Source organism: Dendrobates tinctorius, unplaced genomic scaffold (assembly GCF_039654945.1).
Source record: "Dendrobates tinctorius isolate UK_male_01 unplaced genomic scaffold, ASM3965494v1 ptg000092l, whole genome shotgun sequence".
NCBI lineage: Eukaryota > Metazoa > Chordata > Amphibia > Anura > Dendrobatidae > Dendrobates > Dendrobates tinctorius.
In genome coordinates this window covers 10555945-10582368 of record NW_027361760.1, presented here as the reverse complement: position 1 = coordinate 10582368, position 26424 = coordinate 10555945, and the positions used below count along the sequence as shown (strand labels likewise).

Below are 26424 nucleotides of genomic sequence, written 5' to 3'. Positions count from 1 at the left end.
GAAAATCAGAGAGGTTGGAAACTAGCGGATTGCAGACCCCTGATCCTATCACACAACTAGCAGTAGCCGTGGAGTGTTCCTACGGTGATCCTAGACACCTCGTCACAGCCGGAGATCTACACAAGCCTAAAGAGAGAAAAGAGAAAAACTGACTGCCCCAGAGCAGACCCCAGAGCAATAGGCAGCCCCCAACATATAATGACGGTGAAGCAAGATGAAAACACTAACACAGATAGAAAGATAGGTTGAGCAAACAATGGGGCCAAAGCTAACTAAAAAGGACAGGACAGAAAAGCTGCTGTCTGCAATCCGAGAAAACCCTGCCAAAAAATACTACCAACACAACTGATAAGCAAAAAGGACCCTGAAGTCACTAGACTTCAAACCCTATATCAGCACTCAGAATATTCTGGAAGCAGAGCAAAAGAGAACACTGATCAAGGAAAAAGAATCCAGCACACCCCCGGCCGGGGATGGCTGAACTCAAAAAACAAGGTAAACAAAACCAAAACCAATAAGTTCAATAGCAGAGCAAAAACTTATCTTTGGGAAGCAGGAATCAGACTGGTCTCCAAGAATCCAGCAGAGAAATCACCAGCGACTCAGAAGGGCGTCGGCTGCCTTATATCCAGTCAGTAGTTCCCGTTACCCAGTCACGATCCACCTGATCAGGTGTTTGGTTTCTTTCATCCAAATCATCCTCACTACCTTCCTTCACCAGAAGAGGGAGATCCTCGGACACAAAAGATGAATGAACAGATGAGCTCACAACAGACCTGGGTCTGCTGGCACGGGAAAGGAAAGAAGGAGAAAGACATTGAACTGAAACCTGATCTTCCATAAGAGAGAGATTAGTACGGAACGAAGGAGTAAAAGGGAACAGAGGACGTGGGTTAGGAGAGAACCCTTCCTAGAAGTTCTAAGCGCAAGGCTGGGGCCCAGTCCCCGAGGTTGTATGGATACTAATGGTCCTGCAGCAGACACCGGTGGAGTAGTGGGCTGTAAATGCACTACTCCCATCTAAGACTTTGGGGCACAACAGCAACTTGGATAGTGAGCCGGGACTCAGGAGTGAGGAGTCCCCCGAAGCAGGCTACAGCTGTCTTCCTTTCAAGTAGAGTTCTTGGGAACATCTGTCAGGAGGCACTCCAGTGTAACTCAGTACTAGGAGATCTTCACACTTAAAGGCGCTATAAGAGGAGACGTTCAGAAAGATACATGTTGGGGGAGCGTTGGAAGGGAGCATTCCATCTGACCGAGAGGTTGATTGAGCCTCTGACCCGGAGGACACAGTACGGAGGCAGGCACCTACTACAGACTGTGAGTAAAGCTTTGGAACTACAAGCCCTGGTGTCTTCCATTGATTCTTGCGTCAATACACCCAGCACTGCTACATCTGGGTACCAACTTCCACACCGCTTGTGCCTCTCCTCTAACTCCACATCTACACTGCCCTGGGGCTATAGCTTCACCTGTGGGGAGCTTCACCATCTTGGCTGCAACACACCACCAGCCCCAGAGGATCTGCAAGCAGCGTCGGCTTAACATCTCACTTGCCGAACACCACAGGTGGCGTCACGAACTATTCCATTAACTACATTCCACCATTCAAACTCCCCCTATTAATTGGGCGCCCAGGGCCACTGACTGGCTCACCGCTGCTGTGACACATCCCGACAACACCGGCCCGGTACCGAGTACCCCACCGCCCTGGGGGGGGCGACCCAATGACATCGGGTCTCCATGGCAGCTTTTGGGAACCCACGAGATGGGGTCTCCAATCGAAAGGCAGAGGGGCTGTCAGCTGAGAGCCCCTCTGCCTGCTCCAGGAATGCTGCAATCATGTTTGATCGCAGTGTTTTTTGGTTTTGCGTTTTCATTTTTCCCTCCCCTTCTTTCTGGAGCCAAAACTTTTTATTTTTTCATCAATATGGCCATGTGAAAGCTTGTTTTTGGCGGGACAAGTTGTACTTTTGAACGACACCATTGGTTTTACCATGTCGTGTACTACAAAACAGGAAAAAAATTCCAAGTGTGAAATTGCAAAAAAAAGTGCAATTCCACACTTGTTCTTTGCTTGGCTTTTTTTGCTAGGTTCACTAAGTGCTAAAAGCGACCTGCCATTACGATTCTCCAGGTCATTACGAGTTCATAGACACCAAACATGTCTAAGTTCTTTTTAATCTAAGTGGTCAAAAAAAAGTCCAAAGTCACGAAAAAAAAAAAGAAAAAGAAAAGCGCCATTTTCCGAGACCCGTAGCGTCTCCATTTTTCGTGATCTGGGGTTGGGTGAGGGCTTATTTTTTGCGTGCTGAGCTGACGTGTTTAATGATACCACTTTTCTGCACATACGTTCTTTTGATCGCCCGTTATTGCATTTTAAGTAATTCTGGCGTTTTGTTTTGTTTTTCTCGCTACGCCATTTAGCAATCGTGTTAATGCTTTTCTTTTTCTTGCTAGATCGGGCGATTCTGAGACCTAATATGTGTATGTGTGATTTTTTTATTGTTCAATTTTGAATGGGGCAAAAGGAGGGTGATTTCAACTTTTAGTTTTTTTATTTTTCATATTTTTTAAAACTTTTTTTTTATTTTGGCATGCTTCAATAGCCTCCATGGGACAACTCAATCTGCTTTGCTACATAGGCGATGAGCTAGCAACAACCATAGAGGACACGACTACCTCTTGAAGCTCATCAAGAGAATACCAAGAGTGTGCAAAGCAGTAACCAAAGCAAAAGGTGGCTACTTTGGAGACTCTAGACATATAAGATACTCTAGACATTGATCTAGATATAAGACATACAGTACTTTCAGTTGTTTCACACTTTTTTGTTAATGATACAATTCCACATGTGTTAATTCATAGTTTTGATGCCTTCAGAGTGAATCTACAATTTTCATAGTAATGAAAATAAAGAAAACTCTTTGAATGAGGTGTGTCCAAACTTTTGGTCTGTACTGTATATTATATAAAAAATGGGGAGCAGCGCAAAATGACCTCTAGCAGGCTACTGACATCCATGTGTCACGCCACCCGAAGAACGATAGAAGTGAAACGCGCGTTGGGGTCTCCCTGCCCACACTTCAGCAAGGTTGGTCTTTGGCATTATATGCATATATTACTTTACACACCTTTATATACCCCCTTTTCTATGTAACATCACGGCCAGTATTTTTGAACTTCTGAACCACTGGATGTTATTTGAAAACTTAGCTGTAAGTTTATATTTCCTTCTAGGTATCTTTAGTAGGTCTGTGTTTTGGACAGGGCTGTGGAGTCGGAGTCGGAGTCGTGGAGTCGGAGTCGGTGCTCATTTTGGTGGAGTCGGAGTCGGAGTTGGAGTCGGTATAAAATGGACCGACTCCGACTCCTAAAATATATAATAAATTGGGTACAGTAATTCAATGCAGGATGTGCTGAATATTTTTTCATAGGAGTTTGGGAAAGTTATGAAATGTCCTATAAATGGCTGTTATATTCCTGATCTAAGGCTACATTCACACACAGCGTTTTTCCTGTGTTTTTTGAGGATACGTTTTTCAGCTGCAAAAGCTGATCATCTTTTTAAAAAACTGCATCACCTGAAAGGTTTTTGAGCTCATAGATAATGTTTTCAATAGCAAAAGCAGATTAGAAATCTGCTCTATCTATCCATTTATCCATATCTGTCTATCCATATCGTATCTGTACCAAAAAGAATGAAAACCGGGTAGTACACCAATATATATTCTGTTCTATCTAAATATCTTGATTATTGGATCATAAAAATGATTAAATGTCTGAGGTTCACATTGTACTACAATAAATTTTTCACTTAAATATAAGCAATATGTGTGGGAGTCGGAGTCGTGGAGTCGGAGTCGGAGTTGGAGTCGGAGTCGGTGTAAGGGAAATTGAGGAGTCGGAGTCGGAGTCACAGGTTTGGCTTACCGACTCCACAGCCCTGGTTTTGGACCACATACTGTATATTGCACTTTATATTTGAGAGATATTTTCTTGTTCATTTGTTTACACTTTACATCTGGCGGCAATTATTTATCTTTACTTTTATACTTGTGGTCTATTTTTATATATATGGCCAATTGTGAATCTTTTACTACCATGGGTATATGTGATATATACGGGTTTAACCAATTTGCCATTTATGTAATGACCTAGCCTTAGTGAGGTATCTAGGTGGTGCTGATTCCCTTGTTCATATATTGTTATACTACATACAATTTTTATATTAATAATTTTTGCAATAATAAAATTTATATATTTTACCTACTGCTCCTTGGTCCTATATTTTCTTTTGGGTTTTTGCTGTATCATTATGGATGAGCTTTTGCATATTTAGCCTTGTTTTTGGGATCACTGATATCCATGTGTCTGCTGTCAGAAACAGACTCTCAATGAGGGCCCGACATAACATCCACAAGTAGGACAATTGGCATTTGCCAGAAAACACCAAGATTGACAGATTCGACATTGGACTCTGTGCTTTTCACTGCTGAGAACAGGTTCACCCTGAGCGCATGTGACAGATATGACAGAGTCTGGAGATACAGAGAACGGTCTGCTTCCTGCTCTTCTAGCATGACCGGTTTGGCGGTGAATCGGTAATCGTTTGTGGGAGGTATTTTTTTTGGAGGGCCACACAGCCGCCCAGGAGGTAGCCAGAGGTCCCCGACTTCCATTAGGTAGCAGAATGAAATCCTCAGATCCATTGTGATACCATATGCAGGTGCAGTGAGCTCTGGGTTCCTTGTGATGCATGACAATGCTAGGTCTCATGTGGCTGAAGTGTGTCAGCAGTTCCTGAATGATGAAGGCATTGATGCTATGAACTGGCCTGCCCATTCTCCAGACCTGAATCCAGTCGAACTCATCTGGCACACTGACAGAGTGATCAATGATTGCAACAGGCTGCCACGAGAGGTGGTGAGTTCTCCTTCAATAGAAGTCTTCAACAGAGGCTGGACAGACATCGGTCTGGGATGATTTAGCGAATCCTGCTTTTGAGCAGGGGGTGGGACCAGATGGCCCAGGAGGTCCCTTCCAACTCTACGATTCTATGATGTCTCATTCCATCCACCAACACCACGTTGCACCACAGTGTCCAGGAGTGGACTGATGCTTTAATCTAGATTTGGGAGATCGCTCAGCATAACATCTACCGCCTCATCAGGAGCATGCCCAGTTGTTTTAGGGAGGTCAGAGGCACGTGGAGGCCACACACCGTACTGAACATCTTTTCCTTGTCATGAGGCATTTCTACTGAAGTTGAATCAGCCTGTAATTTGATTTCTCACTTTGAGTTTGAGAATCATTCCAAATCCAGACCTCCATGGGATATTCATTTTGATTTACATTGATCATTTTTATGTTTTCCTGTTCTGAACACATTCCACTATGTAATGAAGATTTGCAACTGGAATATTTCATTCAGTGATATCTAGGTTGTATTTAGTGTTCCCTTTATTCATTTGAGCAATATAAATATATTTTGACACGTCATAACACATGGTGTTAATTGTAAGCATAGATATGGACATGATAGATAATTCCATATACATGACTATATGTGAAAATATCATAGCAAGCATTCTATCTGAACGTAAGCAAATGCAGCTAGAGTTACCCTACCTTCTTCTCAAGATTAGAGCCGTTGAGCACTCTTTTTGTAATTTTAGCACAATAAACAGAATATATTCGCTGAAAAAACATTTATGGTATATTGCACTTACCCATGGCAGTCCAGGCGAGGCCCATGACCACACCAGGTGGAGTGACATCATACATTCTGTCCACAGTGAAGATTGGTTTTCCTACAAATTCTTGGAGATTGGACTGATTCACTTCCACAATCTGGGCATCTCCATTTACAATCTTGTAGGCAGACTTCCGCAGAACCTTAGGCACATGAATCATTGTATTGCATTAGTTTTACAAGGCACATAGGCTATTAGACAATGCTTTTGGGTTAATGCACCTTTAGGGTATGTACACACTGTCTTTTTCGTGTGGATCTCACTTGGAACCTGGCTGAAAAAGCATCATAAACATGCCTCTAAAAATGCTGCTTACTAGTTTAAGGGTTAACTATATTGCATTTAAATCTTGAGGTGTAGCTATATTGACAAGGAGATAATTAAGGGTGGGGTTCATAATTAATGGTTTATAAGGGGCAGCTGCTTGGGGCTCAAGTCCTTTTGGAAATGCATTGAGCAACAGGATGGTTTGCTGGTGAAGGAAAAAAAAATCTCTTTAAATCTTCTGCCTGAGAGAGTGTGAGTGAGCTGAGTGTGACAGGAGCGCAAGTGTGAACGGTGGTAAGTGTGTGACTTGTGATTCAGTGACTTTGGATTCAGGGAGTTTCCAAGGGAGGTATTACTGAATTGCTGTTATATTTTATTAATACTTTTTATTTATTTTTACTTATCTTTTCTGTCTGGTGCAATCCCCATTAGGAATGTGTGCCACTATTGCCAATGCCATCCAGTGTACATCTTGCCACATGTATGCAATCCTTGAACAGCTGGTTGAGGGTGCTTACTGCCGAGGGTGCTTACTGCTGTGCGAGATGTGAGCAGGTTGTGCATTTGGAAGCCCAGATACTGGATCTAAATGTGCAGCTGTCAACACAGATCCATAGGCAATATGGAAAAGAGTCTGCTGCTCACTGAGCAGACGCTCAATGGGATAGATGAGGGGGGGTGCTAGGACGGAGCTGCAGGACAGTGAAGGAGCAAGCTGGGTGACAGAAGGTAGGGTAGAGGGAAGAGTGCCAGGGAGACTAGTCCTGATCTGGCACACCCCAATAAGCTTGCTAAGTTGGCAGATGAGGCGAGTATCAGGACAGGGCTAGCACTGATGCAGCAAGGCATGTCCTCGGAAAGCCAGAGGAGTGTCTGCTCCAGTAAGGGGGGAAATAGGAGAGCAGGGCAGGCCAGACAGGTGAATTCAGGGAATTAGTCTGCAAGCTTAAAGCAAGGACCTCCAAGGTGGTATTCTCTGAAATACTGCTTGTACCACACCAGAGAGGCAACGGGAGATTAGGGAGATAAATAAGTGGTTCAAGAATTGGTGTAAGGAAGGAGGGGTTTGGGTTCCAGATGAACTGGGCCAACTTCTCAGTTGGCTACAGGATCTACGCTAGGGACGGGCTGCACCTCAATGGGGAGAGTGAAGCTGTGCTGGGGGGGAAAATGGCTAGAAGGTTGGAGGAGTATTTAAACTAGGGACTGGGGGGGAGAGTATTCATTTTATAGGAAGGGAAGACAGTGCAGATAGAGACCTGGGCACAAATAATGAAACGGGGGGTGGGGGTGGCATGGAGGGTGGGGTTAGAACAGTTAATAATTTAAGAAAGAATAGAGGTACAGAGAGATACATAAAGTGCATGTATACTAATGCCAGAAGCCTCACCAACAAAATGGAGGAATTAGAATTAATTTTGTTGGAACATAATTATGACATGGGATATCGGAGACATGGCTGAACGAAAGCCATGACTGGATGGTTAATTTACAGGGCTATAGTCTGTTCAGAAATGACCGTACAAATAAGCAAGGGCGGGGGGGGGGGGGTGTTTATATGTAAAATCATCCTCAAAACCCATCCTGCGTGATAATATATCGGAATCTAATGAAAATGTAGAGTCCCTGTGGGTGGAGGATAAGGGGAGGGGAAAAAAAAAAAAATTACTGATGGGGTTTGTTTTACGTCCCCAAAAATAATGGAAGCTATGGAGAATATCATCATAAAGCAAATAGATGAAGCAGTGACTCATGGAGAATTCATTATTATTATGGGGGACTTCAACTACCCTGAAATACATTGGGGAACAGAAATCTGCAGTTCCAGCAAGGGTAATGGGTTTTTGACAACTATGAGAGACAATTACCTTTTCACAACTGGTTCAGGACCCAACAAGAAGGGGGGCATTGCTAAACATAATATTAACAGACAGGCCAGACCGCATATCAAATATAAGTGTTGGGGGTCACTTGAGTAATAGTGATCACAAAATAATAAGTTTTCATGTGTGCTTTAATAAGATGTGTAGTAGAGGGGTTACAAGGACACTAAGCTTCAGGATGAGAGGTGATCTTGCTACAATTAACTGGGACGATATCCTGAGACATAAAAATTAACAAAGAAAATGGGAGACGTTTATTAGCATCCTGAATAGGACTTGTGCACAGTATAAACCGTATGGGAATAAATATGCTAGAAATAGGAGGAAACCACTATAGCTCAATAGAGCTGTAAGGGGCGCAATAAGTGACAAAAATAAAGCATGTAGAGAATTAAAGCAAGTAGGAAGTGATGAGGCATTAAATAAATACAGAGGATTAAATAAATTCTGTAAAAAACAAATCAAGACAGCAAAGATTGAGACAGAAAGGCTCATCGCTAGAGAAAGTAAAAATAATCTCAAAATATTCTTTAACTACATAAATAGTAAGAAACTAAGGGTTCCGTCACACCAAACGATGCACCAGCGATCCTGACAAAGATACGACCTGGTCAGGATCCCTGGTGCATCGCTACATGATCGCTGGTGAACTGTCAAACAGGCAGATCTCGCCAGAGATCAGGACCAGCAAGGACGCTGGTATCCAAGGTAAATATCGGGTAACTAAGCAAGCGCGTCGCTTAGTTACCCGCTGTGTACCTTGGATACAAGCGTGCTCACGCTGGGAGCTGGTATCCAAGGTAAATATCGGGTAACTAAGCGCGCGGCACTAAGTTACCTGCTGTTTACCTTGATACCAGCTCCCAGCGCAAGCAAGCTGGTATCCAAGGTACACATCAGGTAACTAAGCGACGCACGCGCTTAGTTACCCGATATTTATCATGGATACCAGCTCCCAGCGTCTGCTTACAGCGCTGGGAGCTTGCTGATCGTTGGTCTCTCCCTGCCACACGCAGCGATGCGCACTGGCCAGCGGGAGACCAACGATCAAGAAATGGCCCAGGACATTCCTGCACGATCAGCGATACCCGGCGGGGGGGGGCGTTCGCTGATGCGTGCCACACACAGCGAGATCGCTGATGCGTCACAAAATCAGTGATCTCACTAGCGATCTCGCTATGTGTGACGAAGCCTTAAAAAATGATAGTGTTGGCCCCTTTTAAAATATTTTGGTTGAAATGGTTGATGAGCATGAAGAAAAAGCCAATATGCTAAATGACTTTTTTTCAACAGTATTTACACAAGAAAATCCCATGACGGATAACGTGATCAGGGATAAAAATTCTCCATTAAATGTCATCTGCTTAACCCAGCAAGAAGTACGGCGGCATCTACAAATCACTAAAATTGACAAATCCCCAGGCCCGGATGGGATACACCCCCGAGTACTGCAGGAATTAAGTACAGTCATAGATAGACCATTATTTTTAATCTTTTAAGATTCCATAATAACAGGGTCTGTACCACAGGACTGGCATATAGAAAATGTAGTGCCAACATTCAAAAAGGGGACAAAAACTGAACTTGGAAATTATAGGCCAGTGAGCTTAACCTCAACTGTGGGTAAAATCCTGGAGGGTTTTCTAAGAGATACTATACTGAAGTATCTGAAGAAGAATAACCTCATGACCCAATATCAACATGGGTTTACGAGGGACCGTTCCTGTCAGACTAATCTGATAAGCTTTTATGAAGAGGTAAGTTCCGGACTGGACCAAGGGAATGCAGTGGACGTGGTGTATATGGACTTTTCAAAAGATTTTGATACGGTGACACAAAAGGTTAATACATAAAATGAGAACAATGGGGATAGGGGAAAATATGTGTAAGTGGATTAGTGGCTGGCTCAGGGATAGGAAACAAAGGGTGGTTATTAATGGAGCACACTCGGACTGGGTCACGGTTAGCAGTGGGGTACCACAGGGATCAGTATTGAGACAGCTTCTTTTTAACATTTATTAATGACCTTGTAGAGGGCATAGAGAATAGAATTTCAATATTTGCAGATGACACTAAACTCTGCAGGGTAATCAATACAGAGGAGGACAATTTTATACTACAGGAGGATTTATGTAAACTAGAAGCTTGGGCTGATCAATAGCAAATGAGCTTTAATGGAGATAAATGTAAGGTCATGCACTTGGGTAGAACAAACAAGATGTATATGTGCTTAATTGTAAAACACTGGGCAAAACGGTCACTGAAAAAGACCTGGGTGTATGGGTGGACGACAAACTCACATTTAGTGGCCAGTGTCAGGCAGCTGCTGCAAAGGCAAATAAAATAATGGGATGCATTAAAAGAGGCATAGATGCTCATGAGGAGAACATAATTTCACCTCTATACAAGTCACTAGTGCGACCACACTTAGAATACTGTGTACAGTTCTGATCTCCGGTGTATAAGAAAGACATAGCTGAACTGGAGCGGGTGCAGAGAAGAGCGACCAAGGTTATTAGAGAACTGGGGGGTCTGCAATAACAAGACAGGTTATTAAACTTGGGGTTATTTAGTTTGGAAAAAGGAAGGCTTCGGGGTGATCTTATTACAATGCATAAATATATGCGGGGACAGTACAAAGACCTTTCTAATGATCTTTTTACTCTTAGACCTGTGACGGGGACAAGGGGGCATCCTCTTCTTCTGGAGGAAAGAAGGTTTAAGCATAATCACAGATGTGGATTCTTTACTGTAAGAGCAGAGACTATGGAACTCTCTGCCATATGATGTTGTAATGAGTGATTCCCTACTAAAATTTAAGAAGTGCCTGAATGCCTTTCTTGAAAAGTATAATATTACAGGTTATATACACTAGTTTCCTTGATATTGCGTTGATCCAGGGGAGCTAGTCTGATTGCCGCATGTGGAGTCGGGAAGGAATTTTTTTCCCAAATGTAAAGCTTACTGATTGCCGCATGGGTTTTTTTTGCCATCCTCTGGATCAACATGTCAGGGCAGGTTAGGATAGGATATGGGTTTAACTAGATGGACTTAAAGTCTCCCTTCAACCTTAATAACTATGTTACTATGTTGCTATAAAAGAAAACAAACTTAAAAAAACAAAAACAACACACGATAGCAGAGCCACTGAAAAGACAACAGCAAAACAGTTAACAAAGATGCTTCAGGAGGAAGACGGCTAGCCTTTTCCTGAAGGAACTTCACCTAGAAGAATTTGGTGGCTCTGCTACTGGAAAAAAGATGTTGTGTGCACGTTTTCTAAAAGTTTTAGAAGGAGTTCTATAGTAAGGAAGTTTGTCTGCCACCTCTTTTCCATTTTTATTCTGACCTTTAAGGGAAGCTTGGGTTTTCTAGAAAAGTAAGACACAGTTTGTTTGTAGTTTGTGAAGATCATCAGATAAATCTGCATATGAGGTACATGAAGTTATTATATATTTAGCTTAAATTTACAGAATAAAATAGTGTCAACACGTTTATAACTTTTAAGTATTTGTTTTCAATTTTCATCACTCACCTTTTCCACTTGCTTCTGTAAGTTTCGCACTCCACTTTCTCTACAATACTGTTTAATTAGAACAGTGAGTGCCTCAGAAGTTATGCGAGTCTTTCCTTCATCTAAACCACACATAGTCAGAGCCTGTGGTACTAGATAGCGCTACAAAAAGAAATAAAAAAAAATTGAAACAAATGTAAGAATTGCTGCATTATTTGCATCACTGCATTTACTTCATTATCCCTTTAAATATAAGTAGTGGCGTTTACAAAGTGTATTTGTACTAGTGAATCATCACAGTGAACTTTATTTGGGAGCACAAAAAATAAATATTTAATCTTTACCTGAAATTTACTAAAAAACAAAAGCAGTCATAGCATGTAATCTCAGAGGACTTTGACATCATCCCCATGAGTTTGGATACTCTAATCAAGGGCAGCGTTGAGGACATCAAAGTACTCATTCAGACAGTCATGTTTCATGTGCCGTATTTTTCGCTTTATAAGACGCATCTGATTATAAAACGCACCCCCTAATTTGGTGAAGAAAAAGGGAAAAAAATTTTTTTATGTTAAATGAAGGTGTGTCTTACAATGCCAGTGTCCGTCTTTCAAATAATATTTATGTCCCTCATCCTGGTACAGTTATCTATATAACCCCCATCCTGGTACATGGCCCCCTTGTGCTGGCACATATCCAGGATGGAATGGGGGACTATGTCCCCCTGGTCAATATATGCTCCCCTTGTTGATGCTGACACGCACATGGCCCCCGTCCCTATATTCCCCCCTGCTGGCATGCACACGCCCTCCTGTTGTGAGTTCATTTTCCCCTTCATTACTGAGGCCCGAGGAACTCCCTCTTCTGGTAAAGAAAGATAGTGAGCCTGACTGTCAAACACCTGAGGCTGATGATTGTGACTGGCTTAGTGGAGTTACGGACTGGATATAATGCTGCCGACGCCCTTCTGCCCTGCGGGTGATTTCTCTGTGGGATCCTTGGAGACCAGTCTGAATTCCTGCTCCTCCAAAGCTAAGTTTGCTGCTCGGCCTTTTGCTTTTGTGCTTTGACTTTGTTTTTGCTTTGTTTTTCTGGATTTCTGCCATTCCCTGCTGGGGTGTGCTGAATTCATTTAGCTCTGTCTTCTGAAAATACCTGAGTGCCGATTCAGTTTTTGAAGCCTAGCTGCTTCAGGGCCTTTTTTATATCAGCTGGTTGGCTTATGTCTTTGATAGGGTTTTGGCAGACTGCAGACAGCAGCCTTCCTGTCCGTTCCTATCTAGGTAGTTTTGGGGCCCCGTCTTTGCTCAGTCTATCTTTCTGTCTGTGTTAGTATTTTCATCTTGCTTCACCGTCATTATATGTTGGGGGCTGCCTATTGCTTTGGGGTCTGCTCTGGGGCAGTTTAGTTTTCCCCTTTCTTTCTTTAGGCCTATGTATTTCTCCGGCTGTGATCGAGGGGTCTAGGGCATCGTAGGAACCCCCCACGGCTACTGATAGTTGTGTTGATAGGTTCAGGGGTCTGCAATCTGTTAGTTGCCAACTTCTCTGGTTTTCTGGACTTAGCTGGTGTTTCTGCTTTTGCCTCCTAAGGTGACTCATTCATAACACCCTCCCGTCCCTATATTCCACTCTGCTGGCATGGACACGGCACCCCTGTCCCTATATTCTCCCCTGCTGGCATGGACACGGCCCTCCTGCTGGCTTGGACACGGTCCCTGTCCCTATATTCCCCCCTGCTGGCATGGACACACCCCCCTGTCCCTATATTCCCCCCTGCTGGCATGGACATGATAAAATAACATTTAACTCACATTACGATGATAGCTCCATGCTCCCAGCTCCCCCCGTGGCTCTTCCTGTGTCTGTGCTGACATCCAGGAGCTTCTCATACGGGAACTTCATTGTAGCTTCAGGACCTTCCATCACATGAGCGCAGTTCACACTGGGAGTCACGTGACCGCAGGTCCTAGTGGTCATGTGATGGAAGGTCCTGAATCTACAATGAAGTGCCTGTATGAGCAGCTCCTGGATGTCAGCAAAGACACAGGAAGAGCTACGGGGGAGCTGGGAGCACGAACCTATCATCGGAAGGAGACTATAGTGCTGCTCCCCTGTCAACCAACTCGGCACGGCTTCAGCACCGAGGTGATGGACAGCGGGTGCAGTGAATATTACAAGAGCTAATGAGCAGGAGCACTGACCACCCGCTGTCTCTGAAGCCCGCAGCCAGCCCACCCCAGCCCCCTGACATCATTCCAAAGCTGCCCTCCTCCTCTACAGCACACTGATTCGGATAATAAGACGCACCCCCCACTTTCCCCTAAAATTTGGGGAACAAAAGTGCGTCTTATAATCCAGAAAATATGGTATGTTCTGTCCATGTCTTTCATGGATAGGACATATAATGATTATATTTGGTGCTGTTCATATGTCTGATTTTTTTTATCGACCAAATGTCGCAATTTTAAGTCTAAGGCTATGTGCCCACATAGCGTTTTTCAAGCGTTTTTTTCCTGAGCAGAAACGCATGCCCTTGCCCTTGCGTTTTTGACGCGATTGTCGAGCGTTTTGACATGCGTTTTCCTATGCGTTCTTGCAATTACAGTGTATGTATGCGGAATCGCATGCGATTCCGCACAATTAATGAACATGCTGCGATTTTTTCCGCTAAGCGTTACCGCAGCGGAGAAAAACGCACCATTAGCACAACATGTGCGTTTTCCATTCTATTATTACATTAGATGCTTTTAAGCGTTTCCGCAGCAGAAACGCTTGTTTAAAAGTGCTGCGGAAACGCTTAAACGCAACGTGGGCACAAAGCCTAATAGTCTCTGATAAGCTTGGACAATTTTGTGAAGCTCATACAAGCTTGCCATCTGTGTAGTCGTGGCCGAGTGGTTAAGAAAATCATTAAAATCATTTAAAGAAAATTAGCCTTGCTGCAAATTCATAGCAAATCTGCATGTGCTGTGGATTCACTGCATCATTCTATACCATAAGGAATATGTTGAAAATCAACAGCATTCTTGACTTTCTGTGCAGAATTATTCTGCTACATGTTGATGTGCTTATTCACATTTATTGTACCAATTCTGCAGATCTACAGAATGGAATTGAATCACAAATGCAGTATGTTAATTTAGCCTTCTTTTTTGCAAGACTAGCTGTAATCTATTTAGGTGCCACTCTGTAATGCACATGGTACTCTACAAAGTCAATTAGACTTCACCCCAGTCTGGGGCTGTCCTTTTTATTTGACCAGCGGAGAGCCTCAGACTCGTGATCATTCTAAGTACAACTATTAAGAAAAGTGGTCCCAAGAATCCCTAACGTCCCCTTAAAAGTACTAACTTTCTAGCAAAAGTCTGGTCTGAACTTAGGATAGGTTCACATTGCGTTAAAGCAGTCCGTTCAATGCATAGCTTTGACGGAGTGCTTTAACGCTAATAGCATAACGCCATTGCGTTATGCTATATCGCTAGCGCAGATGCTTAATCTGTGCTAGTGGAGACGGACCCCCGAACACTGCAGCCCGCATCCCAGGGTCTTTCACAGAATGACGAGACATCGCTAGCGCATGCCGATTTATGGCATGCACTAGCGATGTGCTCCTAATTGAAGTGAATGGCAGCGTTAACGGATTGCGTTACACTGCGTTATGCCGCGGTGTAGCGCAATCCATTAAACGGACTGCCTGAACGCAATGTGAACCCAGCCTTACAGGTTGTGGGATTCCTGAATGAGACTGGGATCCCACAACCCTCAATTCCTTCTGTACGAAAGTCCAATATCACTAAGCTGCTACCAAATGACTGCTCACACTGCTGCTTATCCTGTTTACCTGATCTGAAGATGGCAGAGCTGCTGAGGCAATAAGATGCTGCTCACAATGCTGTTCACTCTGGATTTATGGCTTAACCCCTTTACCCCCGAAGGTGGTTTGCACATTCATGACTCGGCCAATTTTTCGATTCTGACCAAAGTCAACTTATGAGGTAATAACTCTGGAACGCTTCAACGGATCCCGGTGATTTGGAGAATGTTTTTTCAACACATATTGTACTTCATAATAGTGGTAAAATATCATTGATATGACTTGCGCTTATTTGTGGAAAAAAAAAGGAAATTAGGCAAAAATTTATCAAGTTTCAAACTGTGAATTTTCATGCCCTTAAATTACAGAGATATATCACACAAAATAGTTAATAAATAACATTTCCCATATGTCTACTTTACATAAGCACAATTTTGGAACTAAATTTTTCTTGTGTGTGTGTGTGGAAGTTATACGGGTTAGAAGTAGACCAGCAATTTCTCATTTTTCCAACTAAATATACATAACCATTTGTGAAGGACGAGAGATGTCCCTCCTGGAATGTGCCCCCACCTTGGCATTCCCCCTGGCCATAAAAATCCATGCAATGTTTATCTGTAATTAAAAACCAAGAACAAACCCTTTGAAGCTCGGTGACCACCAATTAGCACCAGGATGTGACCTCTGCTGCAGCAACAGGCAAACTGATTCAAGCACTGAGACAGCATGAAACAACAAGTCACAGCAGGCTCTGAGGTATTGAATCTGGAAAATGACCTATAACAGAATGCAATATCTCTGAGACTAGCCGAGCACATAATCTGAATCGACATTCATTTCCCCATGTACCTATATTTAGTCACCTCCAGAACCCTGCATTATGGAGTTATAAAGCACAGCTAACAGGAATTACACATGGTAGGCAAATTTGGTCTCTATGCGCAGATAAAATCTAGCAAAATACAATGGCATCTGTTATGAATGGGTCACCGAGGAGGAAAAAACAAAACAAGCTGAGTCCCAGAAAAACCAGAGAGGTTGGTAACTATGCAGATAGCAGATGCCTGATCCTAACCACAACTAGCAGCAGCCATGGAGCATTCCTACGATGATCCTAGACGCCTCGTCACCGCCGGAGGAATAAATAAGCCTAAAGCAAGAAAGGGGAAAACTAACTGCCCCAGAGCAGACCCCAAAGGAAAGACAGCCCCCAACATGTATTGACGGTGAAACAAGATGAAAACACAAACACAGGCAGGAAAATAGGCTGAGCAAACGATGGGGCCCAAACTAACTAGAAAGGAGAGGAAAGGAAGGACACTGTCTGCAATCTGCCCAAAACCCTACAAAAATAATGTCCAACATTTCTGATAACAAAATTAACCCTGAAGTCACTAGAATTCTCCCACTATATCAGCACTCTGAAATATTTTGAGACAGAGCAAAAAGAGGCCAATCTAATAGGGGACAAAAAGCAAAAATTGGCAAATACAGTTAAATAAGAGTGGAAATTCAGCGCAGCCCCAACCGGGGCTGGCTGACCACACAAAAAACTGAATAGACCAACAAAATCAAGTGTGAACATTAGCAGGAAAACAGCTTTAGATGACTGGAACAGAGCTGAACACCAAGAGCTGAAAAGCCAGAAGGAATCACCAGCACCAGAATAGGGCGTCGGCTGACAAATCCAGTCTGAAATTCCTCAGGTCCAATCGTCATCCTCATTATCACGTGGCAGATCTCTACTGATTGAATCAGCCTCACTACCTCCTGTTACCACCAGAGGGAGCCTGGAAGGAGAACTCACAACTGGTAGACCAGAAAATGAACTCACAACAGTACACCCCCTTGAGGAGGGGTCACCAAACCCTCATCCACGCCACCAGGACGATCAGGATGGGCCCGGTAAAAAGCACGAATCAATCTATTGGCATGAATATCAGAGGCAGAGAATCAAAAAATTATTCTCCTGGCCATAACCCTTCATTTTGACGAAATACTGGAGTCTTCGTCTAACCAAACGAGAATCCAATATTTTCTCTACCTCGTATTCCACATTGCCTTCAACCAACACAGGGTCAGGAGGTGCTGCCATAGGAACCACTGGCTCAACAAACCTCTTCAACAGAGATTTGTGAAATACATTATGGATCTTGAACGTAACTGGAAGAGCCAATCGAAAAGAAACAGGATTAAGAATCTCCAAAATCTTATAAGGTCCAATAAATCTTGGCTTAAATTTTGGAGATGCAACCTTCATAGGAATATTCCTAGACGACAACCAAACCATATCACCCACTTTAAACCGGGGACCAATGGTCCTATGCCGGTTAGAAAATCGCTGGGCCTTTTCCTGAGAGAGTGACAACTTATCCACCACTTGGTCCCATATCTGCTGCATTCTCTTAACCACAGTGTCCACACCTGGGCAGGACGAAGATTCCACTTGCCCTGAAGAGAATCGAGGATGAAACCCAAAATTACAGAAAAAGGGTGACATCAAGGTGGCAGAACTAGCTCTATTGTTCAACGCAAATTCGGCCAAGGGCAAAAATGAGACCCAATCATCCTGATCAGCAGATATAAAACATCTTAAATAAGAGTCCAAGGTCTGGTTGGTTCTCTCTGTCTGTTCATTGGTTTTAAGTATGAAACGCGGAGGAGTAGGATAACTGAATTCCCAGATTGGAACAAAAGGCTTTCCAGAATCTGGAAACAAACTGGACTCTTCTGTCGGACACAATGTTCTCAGGAATCCCATGTAACCGAACCACCTGTTGTAAAAACAAGGGTACCAATTCAGCGGAAGATGGCAACTTTGGGAGTGGTACAAGATGGACCATCTTCGAAAATCTATCAAAAATCACCCAGATAACAGTCATTCTCTGAGAGACAGGAAGATCAGAAATAAAATCCATTGAGATATGGGTCCATGGCCTCTTGGGCACCGGCAAGGGCATCAGCAACCCACTAGAACGAGAACAGGGTTTAGACCGAGAACAAGTCCCACAGGACTGTACAAAATTCCTGACATCACAAGATAAGGTGGGCCACCAAAAAGACCGACTCACCAAATCTCTGGTACCAAAAATACCTGGATGACCAGCCAATGCGGAGCAATGAATTTCAGACATCACTCTCTTTCTCCACTGGTCAGGAACATATAATTTTCCCATAGGGCAACGATCAGGTTTATCCTCCTGAAACTCCTCCAGGGCACGTCTCAAATCAGGCGAAATGGCAGAAAGAACTACCCCCTCACCTAGGATGGTAGTAGGCTCGGTCACATTAACAGAATCGGCAAAGAAACTCCTAGAAAGGGCGTCTGCCTTAACATTCTTAGTGCCCGGAAGAAAAGAGACCACAAAATTAAAACGCGTGAAAAACAAGGCCCATCTAGCCTGTCTAGGATTCAAGCGTCTGGCCGACTCCAGATAAATCAAATTTTTGTGATCGGTGAGCACCACAACTTGATGTCTAGCTCCCTCCAACCAATGTCTCCACTCCTCAAATGCCCATTTCATGGCCAACAATTCCAGATTCCCCACTTCATAGTTGCGTTCAGATGAGGAGAACTTTCGAGAAAAGAAGGCACAGGGATTCATCTTAGAAGTCACAGGGTCTTTTTGGGACAAAACAGCTCCTGCACCAATCTCAGAAGCATCTACCTCCACCTGAAATGGAAGTGAGACATCAGGTTGCCGTAAAACTGGAGCTGAAGTAAATCTCTGCTTAAGCTCCTGAAATGCTGAGACAGCCTCAGGAGACCAATTCAGCACATCAGCGCCCTTCTTGATCAGATCAGTCAGTGGTTTTACAATACCAGAAAAATTACCTATAAATTTACGATAGAAATTAGCAAAACCCAAAAACTTCAGAAGGGCCTTCAAAGAAGTAGGCTGAACCCAATCATAGATGGCCTGTACCTCGGCCGGGTCCATTTCAATAGTCGACGGAGACCAGATAAATCCCAAAAATGAAATCCTCTGTACATCAAAGAGGCATTTCGATCCCTTAACAAACAGGGAATTCTCCCTCAAAATCCGGAACACAGTCCAGATGTGTTCCACATGAGAATCCCAATCACTAGAAAAGATCAAAATATCATCCAGATAGATGATCAAAAACTTATCCACAAAATCACAGAAAATATCATTCATAAAGGACTGGAAGACAGAAGGGGCATTAGTGAGCCTAAAAGGCATCACCAGGTACTTAAAATGTCCCTCCGGAGTATTAAACGCCATCTTCCATTCATCCCCGTGCTTGATGCGAATAAGATTATACGCCCCCCTGAGGTCAAGCTTAGTAAACCAGCAGGCACTCTTAACTCTGGAGAATAAATCAGACATCAGAGGTAACGGGTACTGATATTTAACCGTCATCTTGTTAAGTGAACGATAATCAATACACGGTCTTAATGAACCATCTTTCTTGGCCACAAAAAAAAACAGCACCTAAAGGTGACGAGGATGGTCTAATATGACCCTTCTCCAACGACTCCTTAATATAGGATCGCATAGCATCATGTTCGGGTACAGATAAGTTGAAAAGCCGACCCTTGGGAAATTTACACCCAGGCAGCAACTCAATTGCACAGTCATAACTCCTATGAGGAGGCAAAGATGCAGACTTGCTCTCACTAAACACATCAGAAAAAGCGGCCAGATAATCAGGAATATCATGAGACTGAGGAGAGGTGGAGAAAACAGGAGCATCCCTAAGAACACACTGACAACCCCAACTCACCACAGACCCAGATTTCCAATCCAAAACTGGATTATGAGTTTGCAACCAGGGAAAACCCAGAACAATAGTATCATCCAAAGTATGCAGCACCAAAAATTTACAATTTTCTTGGTGGTCTGGGGTAACTCGCATTATAACCTGGGTCCAAAACTGGGGTTTATTCTCCACCAAAGGAGTAGCATCAATACCCCTCAAAGGAATAGGCGTCTGCAGAGGCGTCATGGAAAAACCACAACATTTAGCAAAGTCCAAATCCATCAGATTCAACGCTGCTCCTGAATCCACAAAAGCCTTAGTGGAAAACGTGGATAAGGAGCAGATCAGAGTAATTGCCAAAAGGAACTTAGGGTGTACACTGCCCACAGCAAATGTGTGTGCAAAACGTTTCTCTCGTTTAGGGCAGACAGAAATAGTATGAGAGACATCTCCACAGAGAAAAACACAGCTTATTACGCCTTCTAAACTCCTGACGTTGCGCCCTAGACAAAACCCCATCACATTGCACAGGTTCAGACGTTAGTTCAAAAGGTGGCAGCGCCTCCCGTGCAGTTTTACGTTCACGTAAGCGCAGATCAACTTGAATGGCTAATGACATAGAATCATCCAGACCAGAGGGAACAGGAAATCCCACCATAACATCTTTTACGGTCTCTGATAAACCCTTCTGAAAGAGAGCTGCCAATGCACTATCATTCCATGTAGTAAGGACCGCCCACTTTCGGAATTTTTGACAGTAAAACTCTGCAGAATCCTGACCCTGGTTTAATGCCAACAGTTTTCTCTCAGCTTGATCAACAGCATTAGGTTCATCATACAACAACCCCAAGGCTTGAAAAAATGCATCCACATCAGTCAGAATAGGATTTTCAGGTGTCAGAGAAAAAGCCCAATCCTGGGGATCGCCACGCAGCAAGGAGATGACAATTTTAACCTGCTGCACAGAGATCCCCGATTAGTTAGACTTCAAGGCAAGAAATAATTTACAACTATTCTTAAAATTCAGAAATTTAGACCGATCCCCAGAAAACACATCAGGAGTAGGGATCTTAGGTTCAGCAGCATGTGACTGAATGAGGTAGGTGGAAATTCCCTGCACTTCAGCAGCAAGTTGCTCCACACGATCAGACAATTGCTTAATCTCCATTAGGGGAAAAAAAATCCTCCTACGGCCCCAGAGGAAAAAAATACATTAAAAAAAAATTTCTGACACTTTTTTTTTTAACAATCTTTTCCTGCTTTTGAGTACCCTAGAATCTGCGGTATGGCTGGTGATTCTGTTATGAATGGGTCACCGAGGAGGAAAAAACAAAACAATCTGAGTCCCAGAAAAACCAGAGAGGTTGGTAACTATGCAGATTGCAGATCCCTGATACTAACCACACAACTAGCAGCAGCTGTGGAGCGTTCCTACGATGATCCTAGACGCCTCGTCACCGCCGGAGGAATAAATAAGCCTAAAGCAAGAAAGGGGAAAACTAACTGCCCCAGAGCAGACCCCAAAGGAAAGACAGCCCCCACACATGTATTGACGCTGAAACAAGATGAAAACACAAACACAGGCAGGAAAATAGGCTGAGCAAACGATGGGGCCCAAACTAACTAGAAAGGAGAGGAAAGGAAGGACACTGTCTGCAATCTGCCCAAAACCCTACAAAAAAAATGTCCAACATTTCTGATAACAAAATTAACCCTGAAGTCACTAGACTTCTCCCACTATATCAGCACTCTGAAATATTCTGAGACAGAGCAAAAAGAGACCAATCTAATAGGGGACAAAAAGCAAAAAAAGTCAAAATCAAGTGTGAACATTAGCAGAAAAACTTAGCTTGAAATCACTGGAACAGAGCTGAACACCAAGAGCTGAAAAGCCAGAAGGAATCACCAGCACCAGAATAGGGCGTCGGCTGACAAATCCAGTCTGAAATTCTTGAGGTCCCATCGTCATCCTCATTGTCAGGTGGCAGATCTCTACTGATTGAATCAGCCTCACTACCTCCTGTTACCACCAGAGGGAGCCTGGAAGGAGAACTCAGAACTGGTAGACCAGAAAATGAACTCACAACAGGCATCACTGACATCTCATTCAGTGCTTTGGACGGAAAGCTATGAGCCTCCACAGTTCTGGACAGAAAATCATACTTTCAGATATGGGAGGAGAGAGGCTGCACAAGCCCAGGGGTGGGCACAAAGTGTGGGATGGGACAGCCTAGGAGATAAGAGACAGCTGCTAATTTTGAGCTCAGTTTTTCTATTGGAAGGAGGATACATTAGCTGTCGCAGCCAGTAGAGCCTGTAACTAAGATTTGGACCTCCACCGAGGTGAGCAAAGTCGACACCCCCCCTTCCCCTGTGAAATCCTCACACCATTCTTTTAGGGACCACTTCACATTAAGTCACTTTGAGGGGTCCATATGATGGAAAAAACACAAAAGTGACACCATTCTAAAAACTTCACCCATCAAGGTGTTCAAAACCACATTCAAAAAATGTCTTAACCCTTCTGGTGCTTCACAGGAATTTTTGGAATATGGAAAAAAAAAATGAACATTTAACTTTTTTTCACGAAATATTTATTTCATTTCCATTATTTTTTGTATTTTGACAAGGGTAACAGGAAAAAATGAACTCGAAAAATTTGTTGTGTAATTACTCCTGAGCATGCAGATACCCCATATGAGAGAGAAAACCAATGTATGGGCACATGGGAGAGCTCGGAAGCGAATAAGGCCTCATCCGTCTTCCATTGCCTAGTTCTAAGTACTATATCAAGGCTCTCCTGACGTCTATTGTGTGAAGTCTGTGTTCCTCTGCAGTCTTTGGTTTTCTACCGAGGAAGGAAAAAACTACTCCTGACTCCTATGAAACTTCAAGGCCACTTTGGGGAGATATGCTGGATCTGGCCTCAAAACCACTCTATCATCTGATACCTGCATCAATGGATGATTAATGGATAGCGCCTGCAAATCACTAGCCATGCCAACATCAAGGCCACTAGTATCACTGTGATTAATGTTAGTATTTTATCTGACACTTCAAGTAGGGGCTCAAAGGGCGATCTTGTTAAGGCTTCCAGGACTAGATTTAAGTCCATCGAAGGCATTTTTGGAGCTGCCATAGGTCTTGACCTCTGGCATGCTTTTATGAACCTAGCCACCCACTAATCCACCATCAGGTTATAGTTGTATGGGGCCGCTAAGGGTGCTGGTGGCCAGGCCCATCTCCATACCCCTCTGAAGGAACTCGCTCTGATTGGGATCGTACCCCCCAAAAGACTGCCATGAAAATGCTAAAATCTTAGCCAATATCCTGCCTTATATACTAGTTGTTATAGGCTTCCTACTCTGCATCAGAGTAGCGACTAAGGCCGGAGAGAACCCTTTCTGTGCTACCCTCTCAAAATCCAGGCCGTCAAATTTAGACCTGAGTTCTGAGGATGTGACACTGGGTCCTGCCTGAGGAGACCTGGAACGTCCGTGAGAATCCAGGGATCTGACAAGGACATCCTCCTCATCCATGAGAACCATAGTCTCCTGGGCCAAAACGGAGCTATGAGGATGACATCTGCTCCTTCCTCCCAAATCTTCCTCAGAACTGGCGGGATCAACATTAACGGGGGAAATGCACAAGCCAGTTTGAAACCCCAAGGAATCTGTAGTGTGTCCACTGCATATGGTTATTCTCTTGGGTTTAGAGAGCATTAGATTTTTGTCTTCCTGTTGGCAAACAAGTCTATCTCTAGCTGCCCCCAAAAGATCCACAGATGTGCTGTAAAATTGATGACAGATTTCTTGGATCCCGCCACTAGGTCATTGAGTCTACCGCTTCCTGGGAGAGCATAATCTTACCCTCTAGGTGTCCAGCAAGATTCCTTTCTCTCTATAGGACATCCTGCTGTAAGGCCCTGGAATGACACTGGGCCCACTGTTCTGCTGGAATGCATGACGTCATTGATCCTAGTAGAGACATAGCTTTTCTCATGGACATGATCGGGTTGGTTAATACTGCTGACACTAGGGCTATAAGAGTATCTTTCTTCTCCTTTCAGTAGGAGACAGACCTGCCTCTCTGAGTACAAAGTAAGCCCTAAGAAGGACTGAACATTAGGGGCAGAGGCCTCAACTTTTCGATATTTATCATCCAACCGAGTTTTGATATAGTGGCTTGGATGTGCTTTAGCTGAGAACTCCAGTCGTGTTTTGTTCTGCCGATCACTAAAAATCATCCACATATGGCACTATTAACACGCTCTTTTCTCGCAAATGTGCCATCACCTCCAGAACTATTTTGTTGAAGATTCTCGAGGCCATGGACAGACCGAAGGGCAGAGCTCTGTATTGGAAATATCTGAGTTGTCTGTCTATATACACCACTACCCTCAGGTACTGCTGGTCGTCCTGATGGATGGGGACATGATAATATGCGTCTTTCAAGACTAAGACACTCATGTAGCAGCCTGGGAAACAAGATCTTTATTGCTGACTATCGACTCCATTTTGAATGGTCTATAGACAAGGAACTTGTTCAGGCCTCTAAGATTGATAATTGTCCTGAACTGGTCGGACTCAGAATTAGGGGAGAATAAAACCCACTCCCCTGCTGCAGAACCGGCACCTCCATCAGTACTCTCTTTGGAAGTAGAAGTAACACTAGGGTCTGTTGTTCCTTCCAGGATCTGGGAGATGAGATCCTGAAGCTATGCCTGGGGGTGGATGTGAACTCTAGTCTCAGCCCTGATCTAATTATACTGAGTACGCAAGCATTGGCTGATATTTCCTCCCAGGCAGGTTGGAAGTGGGACAAAGTTCCTCCTACCTGGGACAGCGCCCATCAACTGGAGGATTTTTGGCTCCTCGTCCAGTAACCCCGGAACAAGAAACACTTGCTCCTTTGTTTTTTATCCTTCCAGTCGCCCTGTTCCTTCGAGGGTCTACTACTGCTATACCTTCTCCTACGAAAGGATCTTTTGAACTGAGGACGGGACACACTGGGAAAGCCTTTTTTCTTATCTGCTGCCTTGTCTAGTATATTGTCCAGGGCTTGACCGAAAAGATATTTCTCTTCACACGGGATAGACCATAGCTTAGTCTTGGACTGGGCAGCACCAAGTCAGCTTTTGAGCCATAGGGCTTCTGTGAGCAGCGTTAGGCAGGCTTCATGATCTTGCTGCTAATCTAACAGAATCGGCTGAGGCTTCAGCCAAAAAGCTGCTCCCTGCAACATCCCTCCAGCATCTTTTCTCTCGGGATGTTGTCTTAAGATGGTCACCAAGCTGATGTAGCCTCACCATTATAGACCTTGCCGTGCAGGTTGCCACTATTTCCGGCTTTAATGAGCCTTTAATGAGTCCCTAGGTCCTCAAAGGGCAACATAGATCTTTTGACTGATTTGACGATCGCAACGTTGATCTTTGAGGTCTTCTCCCATATGCCCGCCTCTTCCTCATCAAAAGGATATCTCCTTTTTGAAGAAAATGGTAGTGGACCTTTCCTTTCTGGCCTCTTCCACTCTCTACTAATGATCATTTTGAATTTCTCATTAACTGGAAAGGAACGCCTCTACCTCTGTTCCAAGCCACTGAACATAATGTCCTGGACTGTTCTGGTAGTCGTGGGATCAGATATGCCCATAGTGGACCTTATTGCCCTGACCAGCCTGTCAGTATCCTCAGTTGGGAAGCACGGTCGACCCCCTGCATCCTCGTCAGAGGAGGATGAATCCGTCAGGTCCGAATCCTTCCCCATAAACTCTACTGATCTTTCAGACTCTGATGACAGTAGTTCTGGCTTCCTCTCTTCTCTTTGCCCTATCAGGTGTTTTAAGGACTCCTGGACCTCTGATCTAATCATGGTCTTCAGGTTCATAGCGAACACGGGGGTTTCTTCTGAGACCGTCTGCTGTATACACTCTGGGCCGAGTCTCTTATTGTAAGTGCACGGTTAATCCCCCTTGCTCAGGGTACACTCCCTATTGTTCTGTTTTGAACTATGTTTCAGGGGCCTTCCCTACTAACGGAATATATAGAGAAAGGGGGCCTGTTTTAATACAGTGCACTTTCACGTAGATAACTCATCATTCAGCTGATTCATCTACGGTACTCAAGACGGAGGCTGAGCTGGTTCCGAAGAACGTCTCCCCCTGGAGGTTGGGCTTGTGACCTGTCTTTTCAGGCTTGTCCTGTTGCTTGTTCGACTGCCATCGCTGCGTCCTTGCCGATGCTGCTGGCGGTGCTGAAAAGGTTCCTGTGTCGACTGCAGCGAAGATGATGGGGGTAGTGGTGGTGGCTGCTTCTGTTATGGCATCGGGTAACGCTGCTGCTGTGGCTCCATGATCTGGATTGCTGCAGGAAATGCCACCATCTTTCTGGGCACTTTCCCTTAAATATCGGATGGCCCAGCCAACCTCTGGCTGCTTCTCGTGAAGTTGTAAATCCGGCACGCT

The 26424-nt window shown here is 44.0% G+C and overlaps 1 protein-coding gene across 5 annotated transcripts in view; it reads right to left on the bottom strand.

The window, feature by feature from the left end:
* LONP1 (lon peptidase 1, mitochondrial) overlaps window positions 1-26424 on the bottom strand; it is a 571467-nt gene that overhangs the window by 220304 nt on the left and 324739 nt on the right. For all 5 annotated transcript variants that reach the window (XM_073586323.1, XM_073586320.1, XM_073586321.1 and 2 more), the window contains 2 exons: window positions 11442-11582; window positions 5733-5898 (listed from right to left, as the gene is read on the bottom strand). In XM_073586323.1, coding sequence (XP_073442424.1) covers window positions 5733-5898; window positions 11442-11582 — 307 coding nt within the window. The remainder of the gene's footprint in view (window positions 1-5732; window positions 5899-11441; window positions 11583-26424) is intronic.